Source organism: Brachionichthys hirsutus, chromosome 9 (assembly GCF_040956055.1).
Source record: "Brachionichthys hirsutus isolate HB-005 chromosome 9, CSIRO-AGI_Bhir_v1, whole genome shotgun sequence".
NCBI classification, from domain to species: domain Eukaryota; kingdom Metazoa; phylum Chordata; class Actinopteri; order Lophiiformes; family Brachionichthyidae; genus Brachionichthys; species Brachionichthys hirsutus.
The window spans coordinates 10,421,979-10,444,591 of NC_090905.1; the positions used below are offsets into that span (position 1 = coordinate 10,421,979).

The 22,613-nt window shown below is 44.5% G+C and overlaps 2 protein-coding genes across 3 annotated transcripts; one reads left to right on the forward strand and one right to left on the reverse strand.

Moving 5' to 3' along the window:
- Positions 1 to 4,903: 4,903 nt before the first annotated feature.
- Positions 4,904 to 6,419, forward strand: dio1 (iodothyronine deiodinase 1). Its single transcript, XM_068743322.1, has 4 exons — positions 4,904 to 5,240; positions 5,354 to 5,497; positions 5,819 to 6,018; positions 6,354 to 6,419. Exons 1-4 carry the CDS (start codon positions 4,904 to 4,906, stop codon positions 6,417 to 6,419), a joined length of 747 nt encoding a protein of 248 aa, XP_068599423.1.
- A 3,027-nt stretch (positions 6,420 to 9,446) lies between these two features.
- ssbp3b (single stranded DNA binding protein 3b) lies at positions 9,447 to 22,398 on the reverse strand. Of its 2 annotated transcripts, XM_068743557.1 has the most exons (18): positions 22,262 to 22,398; positions 21,542 to 21,614; positions 21,353 to 21,414; positions 21,154 to 21,238; positions 14,661 to 14,750; positions 13,558 to 13,632; positions 13,269 to 13,331; positions 13,124 to 13,187; positions 12,958 to 13,031; positions 12,732 to 12,796; positions 12,592 to 12,640; positions 12,300 to 12,335; positions 12,133 to 12,187; positions 11,995 to 12,059; positions 11,252 to 11,330; positions 11,122 to 11,150; positions 10,928 to 11,029; positions 9,447 to 10,758 (listed from the first exon to the last, which is right to left on the reverse strand). In XM_068743557.1, exons 1-18 carry the CDS (start codon positions 22,315 to 22,317, stop codon positions 10,729 to 10,731), a joined length of 1,152 nt encoding a protein of 383 aa, XP_068599658.1. In that variant the 5' UTR covers positions 22,318 to 22,398; the 3' UTR covers positions 9,447 to 10,728. The 2 variants fall into 2 exon arrangements, with proteins under 2 accessions (XP_068599658.1, XP_068599659.1); XM_068743558.1 differs by lacking the exon at positions 13,558 to 13,632.
- Positions 22,399 to 22,613: the final 215 nt, after the last annotated feature.

Here is a 22,613-nt window from a genome sequence, read left to right on the forward strand (position 1 = left end):
TCTACAGATACAAACTTAGTTTTGAAAGGGTCCTAGAGCGTGACTGTAATAATAATAGGTGGGGAACTTGGGTGACAGGTAGCCCAGAGGTCACAGAAGTGAACAAGCTGCCCCAAAAAAGTGGCATCCAGGAAGGAGCTCTTACATAGCCGATATTTGTAAAACTAGAAAGATGTCTTTTTAAAGACTCAAAGGGACAAAAACAAAAGGACTAAAGACAGTCAGACAGTCTTGAGGAAGTCCCTGTATAGATGGTGACATTAACGGTCTGTAAAGTGTGTTTTGGTTTTTAAAGCATCCAAGCAGCCACCCTAGTCTATTTCAACAACTCTGGTGACCTCTGACCCGTCACGGACTGTGGGTCTCCTCTGACGTATTCAAGGTGTCACCATCTGGGCTGTAGGCTGCCCCATCCATCCCCCCGGGTCCCCTGTCTCTCTGTAGACAAGTCCTCTGTGTCCAAGCCCACTGGGCTGGAAAAGTAGTGCACTATCGTCTGCTTGTCTCGGTACTGGGGAAAGGATGCACAGAGGAGTAAAAGGGTTCCTGCAGGACACTTGTTCTCTGTCTTCTGTCTTTTTTTTGTTTTTTGTTTTTTTTGGAGGAGTTATTTGACAAATTGGAACTGAGCCTACGAGTTAACTTGTAACCCAGCGACCTCCAACTCCGTCTGTATCAGTACGGAACAAAAGCTGTTTCCGAATGTGTGTGTGTGTCTCTTTATTTGTATGTGGCTACGGGAACTGCCTCAAGCAACCAATTTCACATTAAACAGATAATTGGTGGTCATGAACTCTTACTAATTTAAAAGCATGTTTGCATTGCAACAAATAAATATTTAAAATGTTAGTCTTCATGATAAAAAAAATGATTGTAAAGATATACTGAAATATGTCAATTATTAATGATGCCAACATTTACAGTATTTTTTTTTTTTATATATATGTATATATATAAACACTACATAAGAAATTGAAAAGGCATGGACTCTGTTTTAGTTAAGAGTGTAATGGTAAAACATTAAAATAAGAAAGAAAGCCATGCAGAGAAACATAAAGACCATCCATGCATCCATCTTCGATCACGGATGGATTTCCAGACTTCCTTCTCCCCAGACACCTCCTTTTGCTTTTCCGGGGGGGGGGGGGGGTCCTCAAGTGTTCCCAGGCCTGCCATGAGACATAGTCTCTCCAGCGTGTCCTAGGTCCTCCCCTTCATTGCATTGCCTGTTCAGCGGGTTCTGGCTGCTGTTGTAGACCCTCTGCTTTGGTGGATCGATTGTTTTAGGTTAGGGTCTATTATTCTACTGATTCTGTGCTGTCCTTCAGGCCTGTCTGTTCCAGCTACAAGGAGAATAATTACTTGATGTCAAAGGCCTCTTCTGGCTGCCATGGAGCAAAACATTGTTTTAAGCATGGAGACGCTGCCATCTAGTGGACTAAAGTCCGCAGAAGCTTTTTCTGTTGAAAGGTAATTCTTCATGTTTCATGACAAGCATGGATCTGAAGAAATAGTGACTGCTGGGCTCAAAAAGGTCTCTCTCTTTCTCTCTCTCTCTCTCTCTCTCTCTCTATATATATATATATATATATATGTGGGTAGTAGGCAATGTTCCCTCTAATTTTTCATGCATCTGAGCAAATACACAAACTCCCTGAGTAGACAACTTTGAGCAACATCATAATAATACATTTTATTTTAAACGCACTTTGCATTTGAAAGCAAATCTCAAAGTACACAATAAAAATAAATAACATAAAAACAAGTGATAAAAATCAACAAATAAAACAGATAAAATGAACAAGCGAAGGATGTGTGTACTGTGGTCCCGCGAGAGTCCTGAAACTCCGTTTACAATGGCGTCTATTAGATGCGCAAAAACATCACATCACGAAGACCGTATCAGCTGTGCGTAATTACGCACCAGCGCACCTTCTTAGAGGGAGATGAAGAGACAGAACAGCATTCAGGCCACCCAGTGGCATCTGCAGGTGCTGCATCTCCTCAGAACTGCATCAAGTGTTCTGATTAACCTGAGGTGTTTGTTTGTTTTGTTTTGTTTTGTTTTGTTTGAGGAACAGCACCAGAAGTTATTTTCACTTCTGCAAGCAAGTTTACAGATGAAGACGTCGGTCTTGTTTTCAAACACCTTGGAAAAGCCCGAGCTGAGAAAGAGGACGTGAAGGCATCCTTCCGGTCTCCAGCCCAATGGGCGTGAACCAACAACACGCTGAATAATCAGGTGCCACTTTCGCCAGAGACGCACTTGGAGATCTGGGATTGCGCAGGGGAGCAAGCGTGTTCTGGCAAGAGCTGACGGTCTATTTGTCGATGGGATGTTTGTTTTGCTGTATGATTGTAATATTTGTCCCTTTGACGATCCTACATTTCTTAGCTCCAAGCCTCAGCAAAAAAACCATCTCCAAAATGGGTGAAAAGACCACCATGACTTTCAATCCCAAATTTAAGTTTGTTAAGTGATGATAATTACGCCATCGCACGCAGTCGCGTGAGTAGAACTTTACTGTATGTTGGCAATGCGAGAACAAAGGTTTCTGCATTGTCTCCTATGCTGTGATTGCATGAGAAGGAGCAGGGAAACAAGCGGAACTGCTCTTGGCATGGAGTCAGGGTCAGCGTGCTTGAAGTCTGTTTGGTCACGGATGCGTCTTTTGCCTCATGCTGGAGCGTGCTCGTTCTAAATAAGCACATTCACATGAAATAAAAATGTTAACAGCTCTTGTCATGATCATCCTGACTCTATAGGGGGCGATGGGACCATGGGGCTACAATCCACAGGAGTTGCGATCATTCCTCGAGAAGATGAACTAAGAAGGTTGTTTGAGACTCCAGCCTCGAAGGGAACTCTGTGTTCAGTAGGAACTCCATTGATTTAACGCAGGGCTGCTCCGTTTTTGGACTTTAAACTTTACACTGCCATGTCTGCATGTCATTCCCTCAGGCCTCTCTTTTTTCATTATTTATTGAGCACACATCAATTCTCCAAATTTGGGATGGAACTAATATGCTTTGTAAGGTCCAATTTTCCTGTCTCTGAGTTTGAACCCTTCGCTTTGATGTTTCTTAATGACGGCTACCGAGTAAACCTTTGGCTTCTGTAGTCAGATGACATGAAACACAGAGAGAGACGGTCCACTCGAGAGTTTTTGTACGAGAGACGTCACACATGCTGTGTATATTTGTGAAATGTCTTTATCAGATATACTCCGTCGAGGCGGCCTGCCTCACGCCAAAATAGGTAACACGACCTAAATGCCTGAACCTGGGAAATGTAGTCCTAGCATGTTAGCATGTGCCTAGCATTAATCCTGTTTTTCTCTACAGTAGTTTGTGAAATATAAAATATGCAAAAGTATGTTGGATCTGTGTGAATGAATTTCTTTCATTAGTCTGACTCATCCGGATGATGTAAATGATATGAGACACAATTACTCTGATAATGCTGCCACATGTCTATCAGAGAATCCAGGGTCCATGCCATGTTGCACTCAGCATCAGGCCCAAGTAGAGATGACTCAATTTTAGAATCCATGTGAGCAGCGAGGGCACGACATGATTTATGTACAGGATTTTTGTTTTGTTTAACCCTATAGAATAAAAATATAGACTTTCATTTATAATTCAAGCGCTCGGGACAAATATGTGCCCAGTTAAGGTTTGATGATGGCACTAAAACACTGGACTCTTCACATGTGCTGCTCCTCTTTAGATATTCTTGATACACATTAAGCTACAATAAAGAAATGCTTCTGCGTAGGACATCTTTCTCCTGAGAAAATACTTGCCTTGGCTTGTTAGATTTCTATCGCAGTGTGGACACATCTAAGTTCTTATCTTTCACCGGTGCATGAATCGTACTGAAACGACAGCATCTGCTTTATCTCTGCTGTTCAGCGGCGGCAGTGCCATGGCTCTACCTCGCTCCATCACCATACTGGACCACTCAAAGCATAGACTAGACCGACTTTGACCTTCCACATCTGGATCTGGTTAAAATTATGCATGAAGATGGTTGGACTTTGAGCAGGGATATTTTTTTTATAAAGAATTATTGGCCTAACATATTTTTAATTATGTTGGTGTTTATAAAAAGACAGTCATCCAGAATCTGCTTCTGCAGGTTGTTTGTGGTCAAGTTAAAAAGTGATGATGTGTTAATGTGTGGCAAGTTGGTGTGTGGCTGGACTTCTATCTATCATCTATCTACCTGTCTGCCACTGTCTTTATTCATATAACAATATATGTCATCGTTTTGACACTAATTTAATACATTAATAATAATTATTTTTTATTTTCTTGCAGTTCTACTGATTAATATAGCTCTCGTTATTTGTGAAATCTGACATTGTCTTAGCCTTAAATGCTCTCAGTTATCATTCTATAGTTTGTGATTATCATTAATGTAAAGTTTTGTCTGACAGCACACATGAGTGCAGAAAAAAAAAGTTTATATTCCTCCTATAGGTGGAAAGTCCTGCGCCAGAATCATGACGCAATGTTCACAGGACTGACGCGCTCAGACATAGCGTGATCGATCCGGGTCAGTCCTGTCCATTGCGAACTTTCTCCTGCCAGGACTTCTGCCTGATCCCAAAAGGAGACCTTGAAGTGACCTCCTAACTTTATTCCTGCATGGGTGGTATTCTGGAATGAAATGTGATCTATAAGTTGAAAAGGGAACGTTTTTGAACGCAGTGGATTCAGCCCTTGGAGCGCGCTCAACCTTTGCGCATGTAAGTACGAGCCCAGAAAGTGGCATTGAAGGCGTCTGTCACTGATCTCAGGCCGAGGGGGCGTGAAGGGAGGCTAAAAAGCAGATTTACGCAGGTCGGCAGGTCACACTGCGGAGGAAGCCAAGCGGCATCCTTACAAAGGAGGGAACATGTTGCTGCAGAAGCTGATGGTCTATTTGTCGGCAACGTGTTTGTTTTGCTATAATATCGGCTTCTACATCACAATCAGGATCCTACATGTCGTCTCTCCAAGCCTCAGCAAAAGATTAATCCTGAAAATGGGTGAAAGATCCACCATGACTTTCAATCCCAAATTTAAGTTTGAAGATTGGGGCCTGGCATGCATTTCTATGCAATTCCTCAAAGTTGCCATTTCTAACATGTGGCTGGCCCTCGGACAAGAGGCTTTTGTTGGAGGAGAAGCTCCGGACACATCCGTCGTCACCATGGAGGGAGAGAGAACCAGCATCTACAAGTATATGAAAGGTGAGGTGCTGGAATGAAGCTTTACGCGCTGCATGGCGCACTGATTTTCCTCCCGTGCGCTTTACTTTTCTGGTAAAAAAAATAAATGTAAAAAATCCCTATTTTGTCACCAGGCAACAGAGCGCTGGTGCTGAGCTTCGGGAGCTGCACCTGACCCCCATTTATCTACAAACTTGAGGAGTTCAAGCAACTCGTCAAGGACTTCAGCGATGTCGCTGACTTTCTTGTGGTCTACATCGCTGAGGCGCATTCCACAGGTGAGCGCGCGGTGCCAGCTGACGTCACCATCATGCTGACACTTAAAGGATTTACCTTTCATTCACAGCATCTAAGGAGAATGTCAAATCAGAAAAGAAGCACAAAAAAAATCATTTTCATGAAAGATACGAGCCTCAATAGTTCTTGATCAACTTTATCCTGAGATGTGTCATTTCTTATTCATTATGTACTTTGTTTCCTGCGGATGAAGTGTTTTAAATGTCGCAAAGTCAACGTATAATAAAAAAACAACATTTGTTTCTATGCGTTATTTAGTTATGTGCGTCTTCCAAAAACATTGTGCTCTTTATTTCCATCAGATGGTTGGGCGTTTAGCAACAACTTTGACATCAATCAGCACCGGACCCTGCAGGAAAGGCTGTCTGCAGCACAGATCCTGGTCCAGAAGGATCCCCTCTGTCCAGTGGTCGTGGATGAAATGAAAGATGTCACCAGCATCAAGTACGGCGCTATTCCGGAGAGGCTTTACGTGCTGCGGGCTGGGAAGGTAGTGTACAAGGTGAGTCCTGGGAACCACTGGTGAAAGCGTTGAGATCAAGTTTCTCTTCTTTTTCCCGTGATGACGATTACGCCAATCACACGCGTGAGTGGAGAGGGGGAGTAGCAGTAAGGTTAGCCCTGTGGGAATAGAAGTTCCTTCATTTTCTCCTTTTCTGCCTTTGTATGAGAAGGAGCAGGGAAAGAATCAGACAGAATGATCAGGTCCTCGGAGCGGAGCCATCGATATTGAAATGACAAAGACACGTCTGTGCTTCATGATGAAATATGTTTTAAATAAAAGGTCATTGAGTTTTATGTATCATCACATCACGTCCTCGTTCTGTGTTCCCGCAGGGGCCGGTGGGGCCGTGGGGCTACGATCCACAGGCGGTGCGTTCAGTCCTGGACAAGATGAAATAAGGAGGTTGGAACCCTGGAGTAGGAGGATCGTTGATGGAATCGGCTATCAGCTATCTAATGAGCAGAAATATAACTCCTCCGAACGTGAGGTCACCCTGCCCTGTGCTTCGTAAACATGCACCAGCTTGAAACCTCTCCTTGGTGTTTCTTAATGACGGCTGCGGAGTAAACCTTTGGCTCCTGTAGTCAGATGACATGAAACGCAGAGAGAGAAGGTCGATTCAAGAAGTGCTACATCATGTAGAGGAGATGTCACTAAGGTTAGACTGAACCCACATCTCCAGCAGCTTTAAGTCAACAATCTGTATTTGAATGTCTCTTAATAACTTAGGGTTTCTATAATATCTATTAAATACTCCGACATAATTTCACCGGACGCTGCCTTTTATGTGACGATTACAGTGCAAACCTCCGGTTACTGTGATCTGATCAAACATGATAAAGGTTGGTGTTTTCTTAATTAATGTTGGAGCATTTTTTTACACTGTAGGTGTGATCGGCGTCTTTCCTTACATGACAATACAATTTATTTCGCAGTATTGTTAGACTAGACTAGAAGCATTAACCTGGGAAGAAGCTTGGATAAAGATTTGCAAAATATAGATGAGAGGTGAAATAAATCTGCTAACTGGTAATGTATTAACTTTCTTTTATGATTTGTTGTCATAGTTCGTTTCTGTACTCCTCCCTCCACTTAAAGCTAATTTTGCTGACTGGAAATGGAAAACAAAATGTTCTTTTTTTCCAGTTATCACTAAAAAATATTGATGATCTAAATCGATGCTGACAGTAAATCATTAAATGGAGAGGCACCAGAACTCAAAGCCTGGTTTCGTCACTGATTATCATTGTGACATACAACATGTCTGGGAAGCTGCGGGAGTTTCCGTATCATCATGTTTATTCAGAAATGTGACTGCAGGCATTTTCTCCAGCACATAAACATGCGGCTGTTGTTTACTGTCTCGTCTGGAAGCGATAAATGGTAAAGGTTCTGTACTTTGTCGGTTATGTAAGTTCAATGTATCCAATCCGGTGTGTGCAAATACATACACGTGTGGCCTTGATATAGTTAATACTTAACCTTTAATACACGACGGTTTAATCTTTGCACATCCATAAATTTGGCTTCCAGTGGCTCTTAAGATGATCTTTCGCATACACTACATTATACGTTATATCTAATGTAGATTTGGTGGCTTTTAAAAGTCTGAACAAATAGTAAATAATGACAAATTATTATTTTTTATAGTTGAAAATACTGTGAATGTAAACTGAGTTTTTTGTAATTAGTTCAACTTTCCTCTCCTGTGTTTGTGGTGTTTGCCACTTTTTCTTTCCATCACCACTAAATAAAAAAAAGAAAACGTCACCCGTATATTTGTGGAGGCTACATTTTTCTTTTATCCTAAAGTATTGTTAAGGATTCATGCAACAAAGAACAGTATCAGAGGCCAATGCCTTATCTGAGCAATGTGAAACGTAAATCCTGTTGAAGTGTGATGTATTTCATTACATATCAAACAGGACCAGAAACCAGTGAGCAGCAGCAGGTCGGCCTCGTTTCCTGAGGAGCCACAATGCATTCAGATCCTCCCAACCGAGTCCATCTGAGAAGATTTATATTATCGATCTTATAACCAAAACCGGCTTGCATGGCACAGTATTTACATTTGTCTGTAGGAAGGGTTGCAGGTCTGCCCCCAGCGGGATGGTTTTTGAAGCCCACTAGAGGGCGCTGGAAAGCCAGGTTTTTTTTTGTATTAGAGCAGCAGACAAGACCATTACAAGTCCCTTTTTTAGTTCTTGGCCTTAACAATGATCCATTTGGCCGAATTAACACTTTCATAAGCAAAAAAATAGGGTGACTTTAATTTAACCGTCCTCTTATCCCTGGGGTCAATTTGACCACATTCAGTGTTTATCATTAAAAAATATAAATAATAGTTCACTTTTTTACTTTCTAGTTCAAGACTTTTCCAACTTGATGGGTACAATTGATTAAGCATAACGTTCTATTTTTTCAATGTGCTGAACACACATTGATGTCAATTTGATCCAAAGCTGTTTTGTGTAAAGTGTGTGTGTGTCCTACTACTCACCATGAATGTATCTCTAACATTCTGCAGCAGCTCAGTTCATTTAGTTACTTTGTTTCCACCCTAGTTAAGATCAAACTGTTCAAAGGGCTCCATGATTCTCCTGCAACATTGTTTCCTCCCGTTGCTCCTTTAATTCCTGCTTCAATCAGAGATGTATCTTCCTCTATTCCAGACCAGATGTGTCTCCATCTTCATATCTTAAATGGAACATCTGCTCCACAAGACAGGCTTTGTAGGTCATGAGGCAGTCCCAGTCCCAGTTCACTGGTTCCAGGACAGTTTATAAAATCAGTGACTACAAATTATATGTAACCCTTTAAAGCCCAGCCATTTATATTTGACACACTGGGACTTTCAGGGTTTTGATATTTTTGTTTTCTTTTCAAGATTAATTCTAATAATTAACCAATTCTAAAGTTTGGCCTGATGGTGGCGCTAGAGGACAGGTCAAGGTTTCATTATCAAGGGGTTATTTATGTATTCAACAAACAAACAAAGTCCCTGACACAGAAACTTGATCAAACAATTTTCTGTAAATCATTTTCTGGATGCAAATATCCCCGGGGTCAGATTGACCCCGAGAATAAAATGTCAGTAATATTTAAATTTGACTGGGGGGTTAAATACTTATACACTTATATACTTAATACACATTCATATTGTCTACATTTGCTGTGTAGAAGGAAAGACTGAAGTACATGCAGTGTGAAGTTTTCATGTGCAAGTTTGTTTAACTGCCAAATTTTCTGGAGCAAACTTTCCAAAGCATGAAGCACCGGTTCGATTTTGGGTTTTCACCTCGTGTGCCAGGATTTCTTTTTGCCAGTTTGTCCGTAATCTGTATAGGTGCAAATTTAGTGTTCATTTAACACACCTGTCACAACCACAGCTAATCTACAAAATAAGACAACCCACACCAGGTAGATAAATTATTGTAAAATTATATTAACAAGCAATCTTTCCTCAATTTGAAATAAAAAAATATCAGCAAATAAAGGCAACATAGGACAGGTGTAAATACGTAATGTTCACACAAAAAAATTAACAAACTTCTTATCACATTTACAAGACTGCCGCTAAGTTTATAATGACACCTACTAGAATCAGTTTAGAAAGCTTCGACTGAATAACTGGGGCAATATACGTAGTCAAAGATTGTATCAAAATGAAAAAAATAAAAAAAGTTCTTAAGTGTGTGGGCTGTAATGAGAGAGCAGGGCCAAGGGGGGGGGGCTCCAACTAATATGCATGAGATTAAAATGAGCAGCTCATTCATAGCCATTTCATCGTGATCAACCAAAGTGAAAATAACACAGGAGGCTACAGCCATGAAGAGCAGAGACGGGTAAAGATATACGCCACATCTTTAAAGCAGGTGTCCACAAAGAGAAGAGAAGAGAAGAGCAGCACTAGGTAGTATGTTGTACACAGATTCTCAGCATTCATGCACTCGCGTCTCACGCTGACAGAGCGCCACAGCAGCGCGTGTAATCGCACCGCTGTCGACACTTAAGAGACTGAAATTTATCAAATGGTTTGGATTGGATACTGTAAGAACCATGTGAGCACTTACATACTAGGAAAGTTCCTCACAATGAAAGCCCCCCCCCACCCCCCACAAACCGCTTTTAATAGGAGAGTAGGCATCGGGAAGAATAGTACATTATTCAGAGTAAAAGGCAAAATCTTATGTCAACTGACTTTTGTGACAGTATATGCATGGCGATAAGTAAAATGATAAGACAAAACTGTTCCAAGCCCACAATGCATATACACACTCTCCAGTGTTTAAGTGACGAAAGCAGAGACAGTTCCTGCACATCTTGCACCACAAAGCAGTAATTAAAAAGTACAAGAGGTAAACTTCAACCATTGGGTATTTTTCTCTCTCTCTCTTCGTTCTAGGTCTGAGGGGACTGAGAGGGTTAAAGAGGGCTTCGCACAGAACATACAATGGGTCATGTATGCATTTTCAGTAGCTGGTTTTGTCACATGTGGGTGTCGCGATAATTGGAGAAATTGTCCTTCATTTTTGAGTAAGGAGCAGTGGTCGCCAGGCGTTTCCGTTTCCCCCTCCTGTCAGCATTCTGGCGTTAGAGTGGAACCAAAATGGCGCCCATGTCCCTGATTCGGTGTTTGGCCGTGTCCTGTAGTGAGTTCAGGTCCTCGGAATGATGTCAAATCATGTCGGGTGGGTTTGGAGGCGGTCACACGCTCATCGTCATGGTCGGAGAGTACTATAAAGACGGGACAGGGGATTAACATACAGCTGCCGCGCTCTCATTGGTCAGACACAAACCCAGCCTCCCCACTGTTACTGATGACAATGCATGCTGAGACTGTGGGGTCACTACGGTACTGTTAGAACCCAGAGAGGTGAGCTGGGGGGGGGACTATCAGGCTTACATTCTCACTCTGAAAGGAGTGCAGGAAGTTTCCACTTAGTTCCCCGTCGTCCCTCGGGGTCCCAGGAGGATTGCTGATGCCACTTAAATTGTTTGGGGAATTCTGCAGATAAAGAATGGGAAACGTTATTTTGCCCTCTCGTCAAGATTTAACTGCGACGCCAAGGACGGCTTGAACGCTGTAGAAATACTCACCTTGTTCATCCCGTCCATATCACTAGACCCTACAATAGACAGACATAATATGAACGCCAGAAGGAAATGCTTTACGCTGTGGCTCCTATATTGTCATCACGTATCCATGTACATGTGTTGGTGGTGCTACCTAGTGACCCGTTCATGTGGTGTGGTTCCATCCCAGCCATAGCTCCCAGAGGTCCGTCAGAGCCGGGGCCCATAGGGAACTAGAGGGACAAACGTGACAGCATGGACTCACTAACCGCGACGCGTTTCTGACCAAGCCAAAAGAACCAGCAGGTTAAAAGTTACAATTGTGAAATGAAGCCTTTCTTTAGTCTCTTAAGCTCTTTTGCACAGTCTGAGATGGAGAACTGTTTTTCACGTAGACCAGCGCTAACCCTCACAAAACTAAAAAGCTCGTGCATCCTGCACGAACCTGTGACAAAGATACAAGGGCGGATCAGGAGACCCAGCCAAAAGGAGCTACTACACACACACACACACACACACGGTCAAAATCACAGAAAACATCTGGATTCAAAGGATTTCACCAAAGTTTGGATCTCCTAGAATCACCAAACTCTGAAGTCTAAGATCAGACAAATTGTTGCAAGAATCTTGTGCAGAATCTATAAAAGCCACACTCGGTTTACACAATGACCAGTGGAGCCCACAACATTCACAAGGAATACATCGGCCACCAATTTATTCTCGTCCATCAACCGCTTCTGATACATTCTCGGGGTGATGCTAACATTAAATTGTGTCCGGTTCATTTCTTGTGGCAAACGCAGGGCGTTGTGCAAGAGGGTCCATTTCGTTTTGACATACGAAATTAATTCCCTAGTGTGTCTCAGCATTAACCCTCAGAATAATGGAGGAACTTACATTATTTCGGTTGCCAGGTCCAGTGTTGATCATGGTGTACAAATTGTCACCAGAGTTGTTAGAATCTGGAAAAAAAGATTCATACATTCTGGGGCTGGATTGTGTATGATTAATGGTTTGTCTCAGAGAAGCACCAACCTGCAGGGCTGGGCATGATGGGAGTTCCTGGTGGTCCCCCGCCCCCAGAAGCCCCCTATGCACAAAAAAGAAAACATTTAAAAATTGTATGTAAAAGCCCGTCTTCTCAAATGTTGTTTCCTGAACATGAAATCCATTCGTCGGTGTCAGCCGAGTTGTGTTCTCACCCCGTATGCACCAGGAGAGGGTGATGAGTAAGGCATCTGGAACCACAACAAACAAGAGTGAGTGCCAACATCTCCATACTTCAAAATGCCATCATCTGATCATCCTAACAGCGTTACAGCCGTCTCTCCCCTGCTGCCGTGGAAACCGCGACACATAATACTACAATTACATCGCAGGCTATAACTTGGGGCACATTAGCCTCCAGCAGCTCTGAGAGGAGAGCTCGCCAATTACTACCAATTTGATGGTGTGTGTGTGTGTGTGTGTGTGTGTGTGTGCATTAGCACTCACAGAGTTGGCATTGTTGGGATTGGGCCATGGCCGACCAGTCCCTGGGCCCCTGCATAGTAAGACATTAGAAGATTAAGTCTGACTTCAAGACTTGTGAGACAATATATTTAATTTATAAAAAAAAAAAAAAAAAGACTCGCATGTTCACTCCTGGCATGCCGGGACCCATGTTGTTGTGTGGGGGTCTCATCCCACCCCCAAAGTTCTGAGGAGACAACCAAAAATTATCTTATTATCTTACACAGAGACAAGTGGGGTAACTTAAACTAAGAACATTAAGACCACAGAAACATCTTAAATTAAGATTTGATTTAAAAAAACAACAACAGCAGGATGAGTGTGGAAGACGTGACTACGAGTCATCACCTGATGCCCAGGCCCCATGGGCCCCATGCCACGCGGGCCGCTCATTCTCTGCATTGGCCCCAAGTTAGGGTGGCCTGGAGGAGGAGGAGGAGAGACAATTCATAAAGACAGAATAAAGAGAATACAGTTTTAAATGTAGCTTAGTCAATAAAGCACCGAGTCACACCTTGCGGTCGTGTCGGGTCCATGTTGGGCAGCATGGGATGGGGACCCGGTCCTCCCACTGGTGGCTTCCAGGAACAAGAGACAAAGACCCGGTATTTTAAATACATGCTGTGTATTCGACATCGTTAATTGAGTGTCAGCTCTACCTGGTTGCTCATTCGAATGGGGGGACCTCTTGGGCCTCCGGCAAAGCGAGGTGACATGAAAGACTACACCAAAAAAAAAAAAGAACACATAAGAAGTTGAAAATATTCAGATATAGTATTCTAAACTCACAAGTGCATATTTCCGAAGACGGCAGCAAAAAGCATTGAGCTGAGACGAATGCCTAAGCATGAAGCATCAGCACTGAGAGCCGGAGTTCCCAAATGACTGCAGATAGCAGAAACAGAGATAAAGAAAGAAAGAGAGAGAGAGAGAGAAAGGGAGTGTTACCTGACTGTGAGGTCCCATCATACTGTTAGGGGGAGGAGGCTGAGGGTGAGGAGAGCCCTGGGGACCAGGAGGACCCTGTGGCGTTGCATAAAATTAAGGAAGCAAAAAGGAAGACAAGAGGAGGGAGGATGAGACAAATAAAAAAAGGAGAAAGAGGGAGTGACAATCAGAAGTGAGGAGGAGCAGAGAGAGAGAGAGGGAGGGAGGGAGGGAGGGAGGGTTATTGCAGGGCAGGACAGTTGGAATGCAGGAACCAAAGTGTGGTGCAAAAAAAAAAAGGAAAAGTGTCCAAAAACAAGCAGCTAACTTTCATGTAGAGTAAAGGAAAGGCTGAGCAGAGCAAGCAGATGAGGGAGCCTTGAGAGGGAAGAGACAGCGACGAAGAGGACGTGTGCTCTTCTGCCTGTCAGTCAAGAGGCCTGCTGCATGCAGCATGTTATCAGCGCTCATTTCCCTGATTTCACAGCATCAATTAAGCTCTATGCAATTAGTTGTGCAGCGACACTAAACACCGACAAAGTGTTGCTGCTCTGACAGAGTGAGGAGTTTAATTGGACCTCCTCCATCGCGTTCTGGTACGGAAAGCGTCAGTTCAGGCGTCAACGCGGAAACGCCTGTCGCGATGTTAACAGGATGAGTTCATGCCCTCGTGGCCTCCAGGGCGTAAGAAGATGGTGGGTTCAGATTCTCTTGGGTTTATAGTCTGGTCTGGAGGAAGACGGGCAACGTTGTGACTTTATTACACCTCCAACTGTCTGCCAGGACTTTATCCACAGGAGATGGTGATTTACAGGAGGCGCTGCACCTTTCGATTTCTCCATTAGGGAAAATGGCCGGGCCACGCCTGCCTGTTTACAGCGCTGGAGGGGCTCAGCAGACAGAGAGTCTCTGCCTGTTTACTTTGAGTTTACTGAGCAAAGTGGAGGGGAAACAACAGACAGAGCAGACAAAGCCAGAGCTACAGCTTTACACGGAATGTTTGCAAAGCTGCGAGGGAACATCGACAATCGATTCTGCACAATTTAATAGCTAATCAAGCCGTGAAGCCAATGCAGGAGGATTCCCAACAGGGAAAGGCAGTACGAGTGTGAAGACTGGCTGACCTGGAAAAAGCCAGGTGGCATGGGTCCTCCAGGCATACCCTCGGCGGGGGGCATCCCTCCCATCACGGGACTCGGGGCCGCTGCTGCACTCTAAGGCAGGAAAAGAGACAACAGCAAAACCAAAAGCTCTCAATGTGTCGCACGGATTAACCCGAGTCAGCGCCTCGGCCCAGGAGGCAACGCTTAGTTTCTCTCTTTGCAACTCAAAAACGACCTGATGGACGACCATGGAACTGGGTGGGCGGGTGGGATACAGGTCACCGACGAAATCAGAGTTTAGAAGCAGAATAAAAAGGGAAAGACAAACTAATAATGCGATTCCATGCTCTAATCCAAGGGTAGGTTTTGGGTTCTGTTGCTTTGAGATACAACGACTTTATGGACCTGCCTGAGGGCTGTCTGGCTAAAACTGAAATCTCAACACACGAATGGAACTCGCATATGAAATATAATTAACAGCCTGTTCTACTCCATGATAAAAGGACACAGTCAGCAACAAGGAGCCCATCTGAGGAATCAAGTATTCTCTTGCACCAACGCTGATTCAGCCCAAACCTGTGCAGCAGTTGGGATGTGTAATACAAATCTGTGTATAATTGGTACCATGATGAGAACTCGGATTGGGTTTCCTTTGAAACATGTTCAGAAAACTTTCGGGGGCACTCGCTAACTTCTGTCTTTACCCTCAAATACGCATTCAAATATTAACATGACAAATACTGGGCCACTTTGGTCGATTAAAGGTCCCATAGTATGAAAAACTCACTATTATCTCACTAAACTACTATTATGGGTCCTTATCAACCCAAAAACAGCTAAATATACCGTCCAGTCAATCCTGCCTAGTTCTGTAATCACCTACTGAAATGTGCCTGGAAGAAATCTCAGTTCAATTTCAAGATCGTCTGGATGCACTGGATCACAAATACGTAATGCCAAACAGGAAACGAGTCTCTGAAGGGATCATGTACAGCATACATACTTATAGCTAATCCTGTTTCTGACCTACTGCCAGTTAATCTCATTAATCTGACACCTTCCACCAGGCGCTTGAGCATTTCACAGCTTTTCCAGTTATTTGTTATAAGGATATACGTTTCAGTTTTGTGCAACCTGGGGTTTCAATGAACCGCCAATAAATGCATCTCTGTTTGACCTTTTTTTTTTATTCACACAGCATCTCGGTTTTTTTGGGGGGGGGGGGGGGGAAGGGGGGGGGGGGGGGAGAGGTCATAATGTAAATACTAAATGGTTAATACATTATACGCATGTAATGCCAAAACGGCAACTTTGCGTTATATTTGCAAGAAGCCACTAAATACATTTTATGACGATGCATAAATTAACTGCAGAAATAAAGCACCTACATCCAAATCCTTTATAGATCCCTGGTTTCCTCTTACTGAGGATCCAGCGGATCCGATCGGAATCAGTAGGATTCGCCGAGTCCAAAGTGCCGCTGCTACAGAGCAGAGGCTTGCTGAGCCAGTTTCCTGTTCAAACCACAGCCCTAATTCACTAATGTGCCATTTGCTCCGGTCACACACTCCTAATTGACTCAGTTTTCTTCCTTGTAGCCGAAGCAATCCGAGATGGGCTTAATGCCCGATGAGCTGCTGGGCTTAGCTTTCAGCAGCTACAGAATGAGGAGCTCCGCAAGTGTATGGGAAAAAACCAAACAGTGATACCACACACACACACACACACACATACACACACACAGCTCTGTCCAGAGTTGTGAGACACCACTGGCTAAAACATGCTCCATATGACATCGACTGCAACCCCATAATTATACCTAGCCAGGCTGCTACTGCAAGGCCACTGTGAAATACCACAGCAGGGAGAGAAGTGATGCGTCACAGAGAAGTCACGTCTCATCAGGCCCCCCGACCGCTGAGACACGTGAACACGTGAACACGTGCACACACACACACATCTCATGTCTTCACAAAGAGGTGTCACAGGCTGTGCAGACAAATCAGCAAGACACATGAGGGGAAAGCCTTCAACCTTCATTAGCAACAAGGAAAACCTACGAAGGTAGGATGTAATGCGTTCTCCAAATTGACGTCGTCCCTCGCCTTTCTCAGCTCGCCTGGCCGTTAATCTATAAAGTGTTTCTCTTTGGGGTCAATGCCAACGCTGGGCTATTACTGATTATTTACGATGGTATTCGAGCTTCATCCCCTGCAGGAATATGTCTGGGCCGCACTGAAAGATGCTCTTGGTACATGTGACCTTCATTTGTTTGGTGGTAATGTAAATTACATGGCGACTGATTTCCCTACTTGACTACGACCCAGAACGCCCTCCGGCTCCCTTGAACATATTGCCTGATTTTGCGAGTTGCTATTAAAACGAGGAGACGCTCGATAACAGACATTTAGCTATTCAGACCATCTCTGTAATTTGGCACGCTACTCGAGATGCGTCGCTGAAGTAGATCGTGCAGCTTTTGGCAGGATCGTACCTCGATTATGCCACGTCCTCGAGTTAATTCAACGTTCTTGTCCCCGATATAACGGAACATTCATGCGGACCTTCTCGTGACAGGTAACCTAGAACTTGACCCACACAATAACGCCCTCACTGAAACCAACTCGCATCTCCATACTGCGGTTTTTCCACAAGGTGTGCAGTTTACATTGGATCATGGCAAGAACAGTAGTGCTTTACATTACTGTTGATTGCATTTAATTTAGATATGATAATGTAAGATACTTAAAAGGGTATTCCCAAAGAACAGAGTTTCTAGATATACCCTATGCCTCTTACGGGCGTCTAATCTGATGTGTAAGACAAAGCAAAGCATTCGGAGTATACTGACAGAAGGCTGTTTAATAACCAACAAAATCATTTGCACATGTAAAACCGAACCTGCTCTGCAGGTATTTAGACACTTAAAAAAAAAAAAAAAAAAAGCATTTCGCAGGCAAGTTAAATAATGATTAAGTCGAGAGCCTGTTCTGCACGACAAAATCCTCGACAAGGAGGAAGTCACTGTCATTTCTCTGTTTAACCTGCTCGCCTGGCCGAACAGGTGGGTTCTGGGTATCTACTTAAGTAATGCAAACAAAAGAGTTTCTAAGAAATGCATCAAAGGTGTCTTAAAAGCTCAGAAAAACAGATTGTTTAACTTTCACCAGTCACTTTGCGCTCTATACCATAATGCTTCTGCCACTGCCTTCAGATCCAATTAGTCACTTGGCTTGTTATTCAAACCTGTGACCTCTTCAACATTCATGACAAACAGTACTTTGTAACTTCCTGCCATTTAACCCCTCCCTCAACCCCCACTACACTCACAGTGATGTCATTCGCCCAAAAAGGCCGGTAAACGCAGCTGTAGTTTGATTTGTACGTTTTAAACCTCTGCTCCAAACAGAATAAACACTTAATTATTAATGTCCGATCATTTATTGTGAAAGACGCAGAAACGATCCTTTACATATTTACCGTACGCAGCACTGAAGGGAATCAGACGGTAACGATTTTACTGAGGATATTGCGCTCCGCCACGGACGACGTGATTTTGTTAGGGTACATTTTTACGATCAAGGAGATCGATGAAGGTCTAACCATCGTGGGGCGATTGATTTTAGGCGTAATGACACAGCGACGAAGCTCAAGGCATCGCGCATGCAAGGACAAAAAAAAAAATCTTAGATTTTACTTTTTCAGTATATTTACCGTAACTCTTTTTATTAAAGCTCCTCTTTAAATATATTTATCCTCATTATTAGAAGTGTGAGATGCTCCTCTGGGAGACATCAACTACGTGTTAAAACCCTTCACAGCCAGGCGAGTGGGTGTTCCGTCTTAAATGAAGAATATCCGTTCTCTCTGGGGGAGGACGTTGATCTTTTTAATCCACAATTTATGGCTCGTTTAAAATAATACAAATATGTGCAGCTGCTGTTCTGCTCCCTTTCAAAGGAAAAAAGAAGCAGGCCTACAATAAAGCTGTGATGCGTTGGGTCTTTACCATGCCCCCCCCCCCCCCCCCGCTCAGGTAGACAGACAACACTGCTGCTGTCAGTCTGAACTGACCTCGGAAGGGGGCATATGTCTCAGCCCTGCCCAGGGCCATGATGCTCTTGTCTGGGGTCTTCCTTACAACTCCCCAGGGGACCTCTTTCAATACCCCCCCCCCCCCACCCACCCACACACACACACACACAATGATTTAGTGTGTGTATGTGTGTGCTTCTGACCCAATAATCCAAAGGCATATTATTTCCCTGAGTTCTTGAAGGGGGTTGCAAAAGCCCAGAGCGGTGGCGGATGTGCTTTTGCTCTCCTTCCAAAAACAAAGAGGGTGAGAGGGGAAAACATGGGGGGGTAAGGAGTGGGAGAAAGGGGTGGAGACAGAAACAACAACCAAAAAAGCAGTGAGACACAAGCAGGAAGAGGAACCATTTTTAGGTGTAAATAGTAAACTGGTTGCAGCACGGGCCGCCCTGCCGCCATGCAGCTACTGACCTCGCCTGCTCTTCCAGTCTTCACTTCTTCCACTGGAAGCAACACGCAGACGCAGCCCCCCCATGTTTAGCTAGTAAATGTTTAACCATCAATCAACATCATTAAACCACTCTCAACCCTGACTGGACGCTCTCTCTGTCTCGTTGCTTCTCACGGGTCCCTTCCTCCCCTCGTCTCTGTCCCGTCTCCCCCCCCCCCTGCAGTGCTGGATGCTGAGCATATGTCACAGCAGCGCCACTCCCCTTTCCTTGTTTTCCAGCCTGTCCCTCAGCTCTGTGACAGCCATCAATCAGCCGCTGACACCATGGCGACGGGTCCCCTGGGAAGCGTTCAGCTGACCCGCTAGGGCTTTACGAGCACCGCCGGCTAACAGAGCAGCGCTCACCTCCCCCACGCCGAGACAAAGGCAAGGATCCGAGGACTAGTGTCCACAGACACACATCTGAATGACCCCCCCCCCCCCCCCCTCCCCCCGCAGCATCCACAGACTAACAGATGTACCAAAATCAGAACAAGAGTCATGTAGAAACTCTCCGATCTCCCCATCCCAGCAGCACAATCCAGACGGATTCAGTCCCTCCCCCCCGCAACATTTTCCATGTTATCAAAATGGTAGTCAAACTATGGGGGTCTCCACAACAGGAAAAGGCTAAATGACTGCAGATATAGGTCACACCTTTACTTAAAATTGAGAATTTAAAGAATAATGTTGTCGTTAATTATTTACAATGCAAAATTCAGAAATCCGTGACACTGTTGTTGTATTCTGCAAAACCAGCACAAAACCAGAAATGACAAAACGGCAGGTGCAAACAAAACGCATCCCCTCCTGAGTGGGGGTTGGAGATGGAATAATAAGGACAGCGGTTATGGAGAGGACGGAGTCGGGCTGCAGCCCCTCTCCCGACTCACGGGTCACGGGTCACCTGCCAGATCAGGACGTCCGTCAGCGTGACGTCTCTTTCTGACACCGCTAAAGCACATCCCAACTAGAAACAGGGCGGTGATTCAGTCATCCTCTCCTCAAAGAGCTCTCGCTGATTGTGCTGAATCACAACTCTGCTCATCTCAACTCTTTAGAAGAAGAAGGAAAAAAAGGGGCAGATAATCACAAGGATTACAAGGCAGGCGCCACTGAAGCACCTCCCACTTTCCTTTATCGCCATGGCGCTCATTTTAATGTTCCTTTAGAATGCTGACAAAGACTGGGACACATCGGAAGCTGAGGCCGGGGGGCTCAGGCATGGAATAGATGAGGGGGGGGGGGGGACGGGACGCCGGACAGGTCCGACTCAGGATGTGCCGACATCAGCATCATTTTCTCAGACGACTATAAACTCACTTGTCTCAAGTTCCTTTAGGTGGTTTAATACAGATATCACAGTGGGAAAACCCAGAAAGATCTTTAGCATACATACTAAAGAAGCCAAACGAAGGAGAAGCCAGATTTCATTTCAGCGTGAATCGTAATTACCGGCAGTCAAACTAGTACAACAGCATTTATCCTCTCAGCATCGACGCCGCAATGCACAACCGTCACGTCGCAGATTGGGCAATGCTAAGTTTGCCTCCGGCTAATTAACTGAAAACATGTTCCGGTCCAACTTCTTTCTGCTGGATATGAAAAGAAAACGCCACGGCTCTCATTTTCCACGACTGTCTCGAAAAAGAATGATTAATAATAATTCCTGACTTTTCAAGTGATCTGCTGAAAGCTGTGAATTTGTGCCATTTTGTTATTCGAAACTGTTGCAACGTCAAGTTTCTCTCGTATAATGCAGCCCAACTTCAAGCTAAAACAGAATCGGGCCTCCGTTTTGCTCTTGAAATCTAATGCTGACGATTTTGCTCTGCGAGTTCCAACCAAAACTCCGGACCCATTGCGCAACCCGAGTGCGAGAGGCACATTATTTACGCATTTATTTCGCCTCAGCGGGAATACTTGTCGTCTTCTTTAGCAGAAGACAGAGGCACGCATGCAACAGTTGCCTGCGTAATCGCCACTCACATAATCATGGAAGGCTTTTGCTTCGCTGGAGTGGTCACATGTCTCCCTCCTCTCCGGTGCAGCGCAATACAAGTCCCAGAAGACACTGTGGACAAGACAAGTCATGAAGCAAACACCACACCAAAAAAAAAAAAAAAGAAAAGAAAAAAAAAAAACTCGACACGTTTGCAGTCAGGGAGATCTAAACATGATTCCTCACCACCACCAGGAGTGTAAGAATCCAGGAGGCTCTCCAAGCGTTATGTTTTTCTCCCATCGGATCTAAGGACAGAGAGAATTGAATGATTGTTCATTTAAATACATTCATATATTCCTAACTAAAACAGAGCCTCAAACCACATCTACGTATAAGAGAAGTATTACAAACTCGTACTTAAATGTAACATACCTCTGATAAAAAGGTCTGCGCAGACTTCTGTGCTCCGATGTGCAGCAGATACTCGTAGACATACAGAGCCAGCCTGGAAGGGGGACGCATTTATTATTTAAATGCCAAGTTTATACACTTTAATTTGATTAAACATCAAACAGCGTGTTGAATCTTCATCTGAGTCGGGTACAGGCCTTCCCAACAATGGCTGGTCAATAACCGGAGCCAAAGAAATTCATTGGGGGGGGGGGGCATTAAAAAACACACAATAGAATAAAGAGGTTAAAGTGTTGGAACATTTAAATGTAACGTCGTTGTGCGAAACGTAAAAGGAGCCAGCCCCAGCCGGCTGCTTCAGCTCGGCCCGGGATCCTGAAGCCCATCCAGGGGGAAACAATGCGTGCCACGGCGCTGTTATTGTTTGCGCCTCCGCTCCACATCGATCGGATCTACGCAAAACTATCACAGGCACCGTTTAAAATAAATAAATAAATAGCCGAGCTGCTACCGGAATCGGTAACGGAAATATAAAGAGCGAGCAATAAGCCAAGCGGAGCAGAGACGCGGCTCAGGGGGGGAAGGAATGGCGAGCAGACGAGGCGGTTCATTCAATTCCGTTCTCGGCAGCAGGAAATCGCCTCTCGTTAGCATGTCCAGCGAACAACAGGGCGCCGGGGGGGGTGAGGGGGGGGGACTTACGCGACAAACACGCGTCGTAGTGCGCATTTCTAGGCTTACTTTTCTCGTGCCTGGCCGTCCGACGGCACCGGGGCGCCTTTGCCTTTGGGGAACATCGCTTCGTGGAGGAGCCCGCCCGCCTTCTGCGTCTCTATTCCGCTATTTCATCTGTCAGATCATCGCGGCCGCGACCCTTACGCACTCCAACCACACTCTTGCTCAATCCGACGGCTCAACCGACCGTGGTCCGGAGGGAAGGGGCGGGGCTTGCTGATCGACGCTATCCAGCAGCCAATGAGAGCTCGGTGTTTGCGTTAAGGTCTGCCTTTTCGATTCTCCGTTCACCGGTTTGACGTCGTTCGCCGCGGCTTCAATTATTAGGTTAAGGAAATGATGTATTTCTTTGCAATCT

Coding starts and splice junctions, on each gene's coding strand:
- ssbp3b (XM_068743557.1), bottom strand. CDS start 22,317: ATGTTCCCCAAAGGCAAAGGCGCCCCGGTGCCGTCGGACGGCCAGGCA. Junction 21,615..22,261: donor GACGGCCAGGCACGAGAAAA/GTAAGCCTAGAA, acceptor TCCCCCTTCCAG/GCTGGCTCTGTATGTCTACG. Junction 10,759..10,927: donor ACTCCTTTCAGAGTGAGAAT/GTAAGCCTGATA, acceptor CCGTCTTTATAG/TACTCTCCGACCATGACGAT.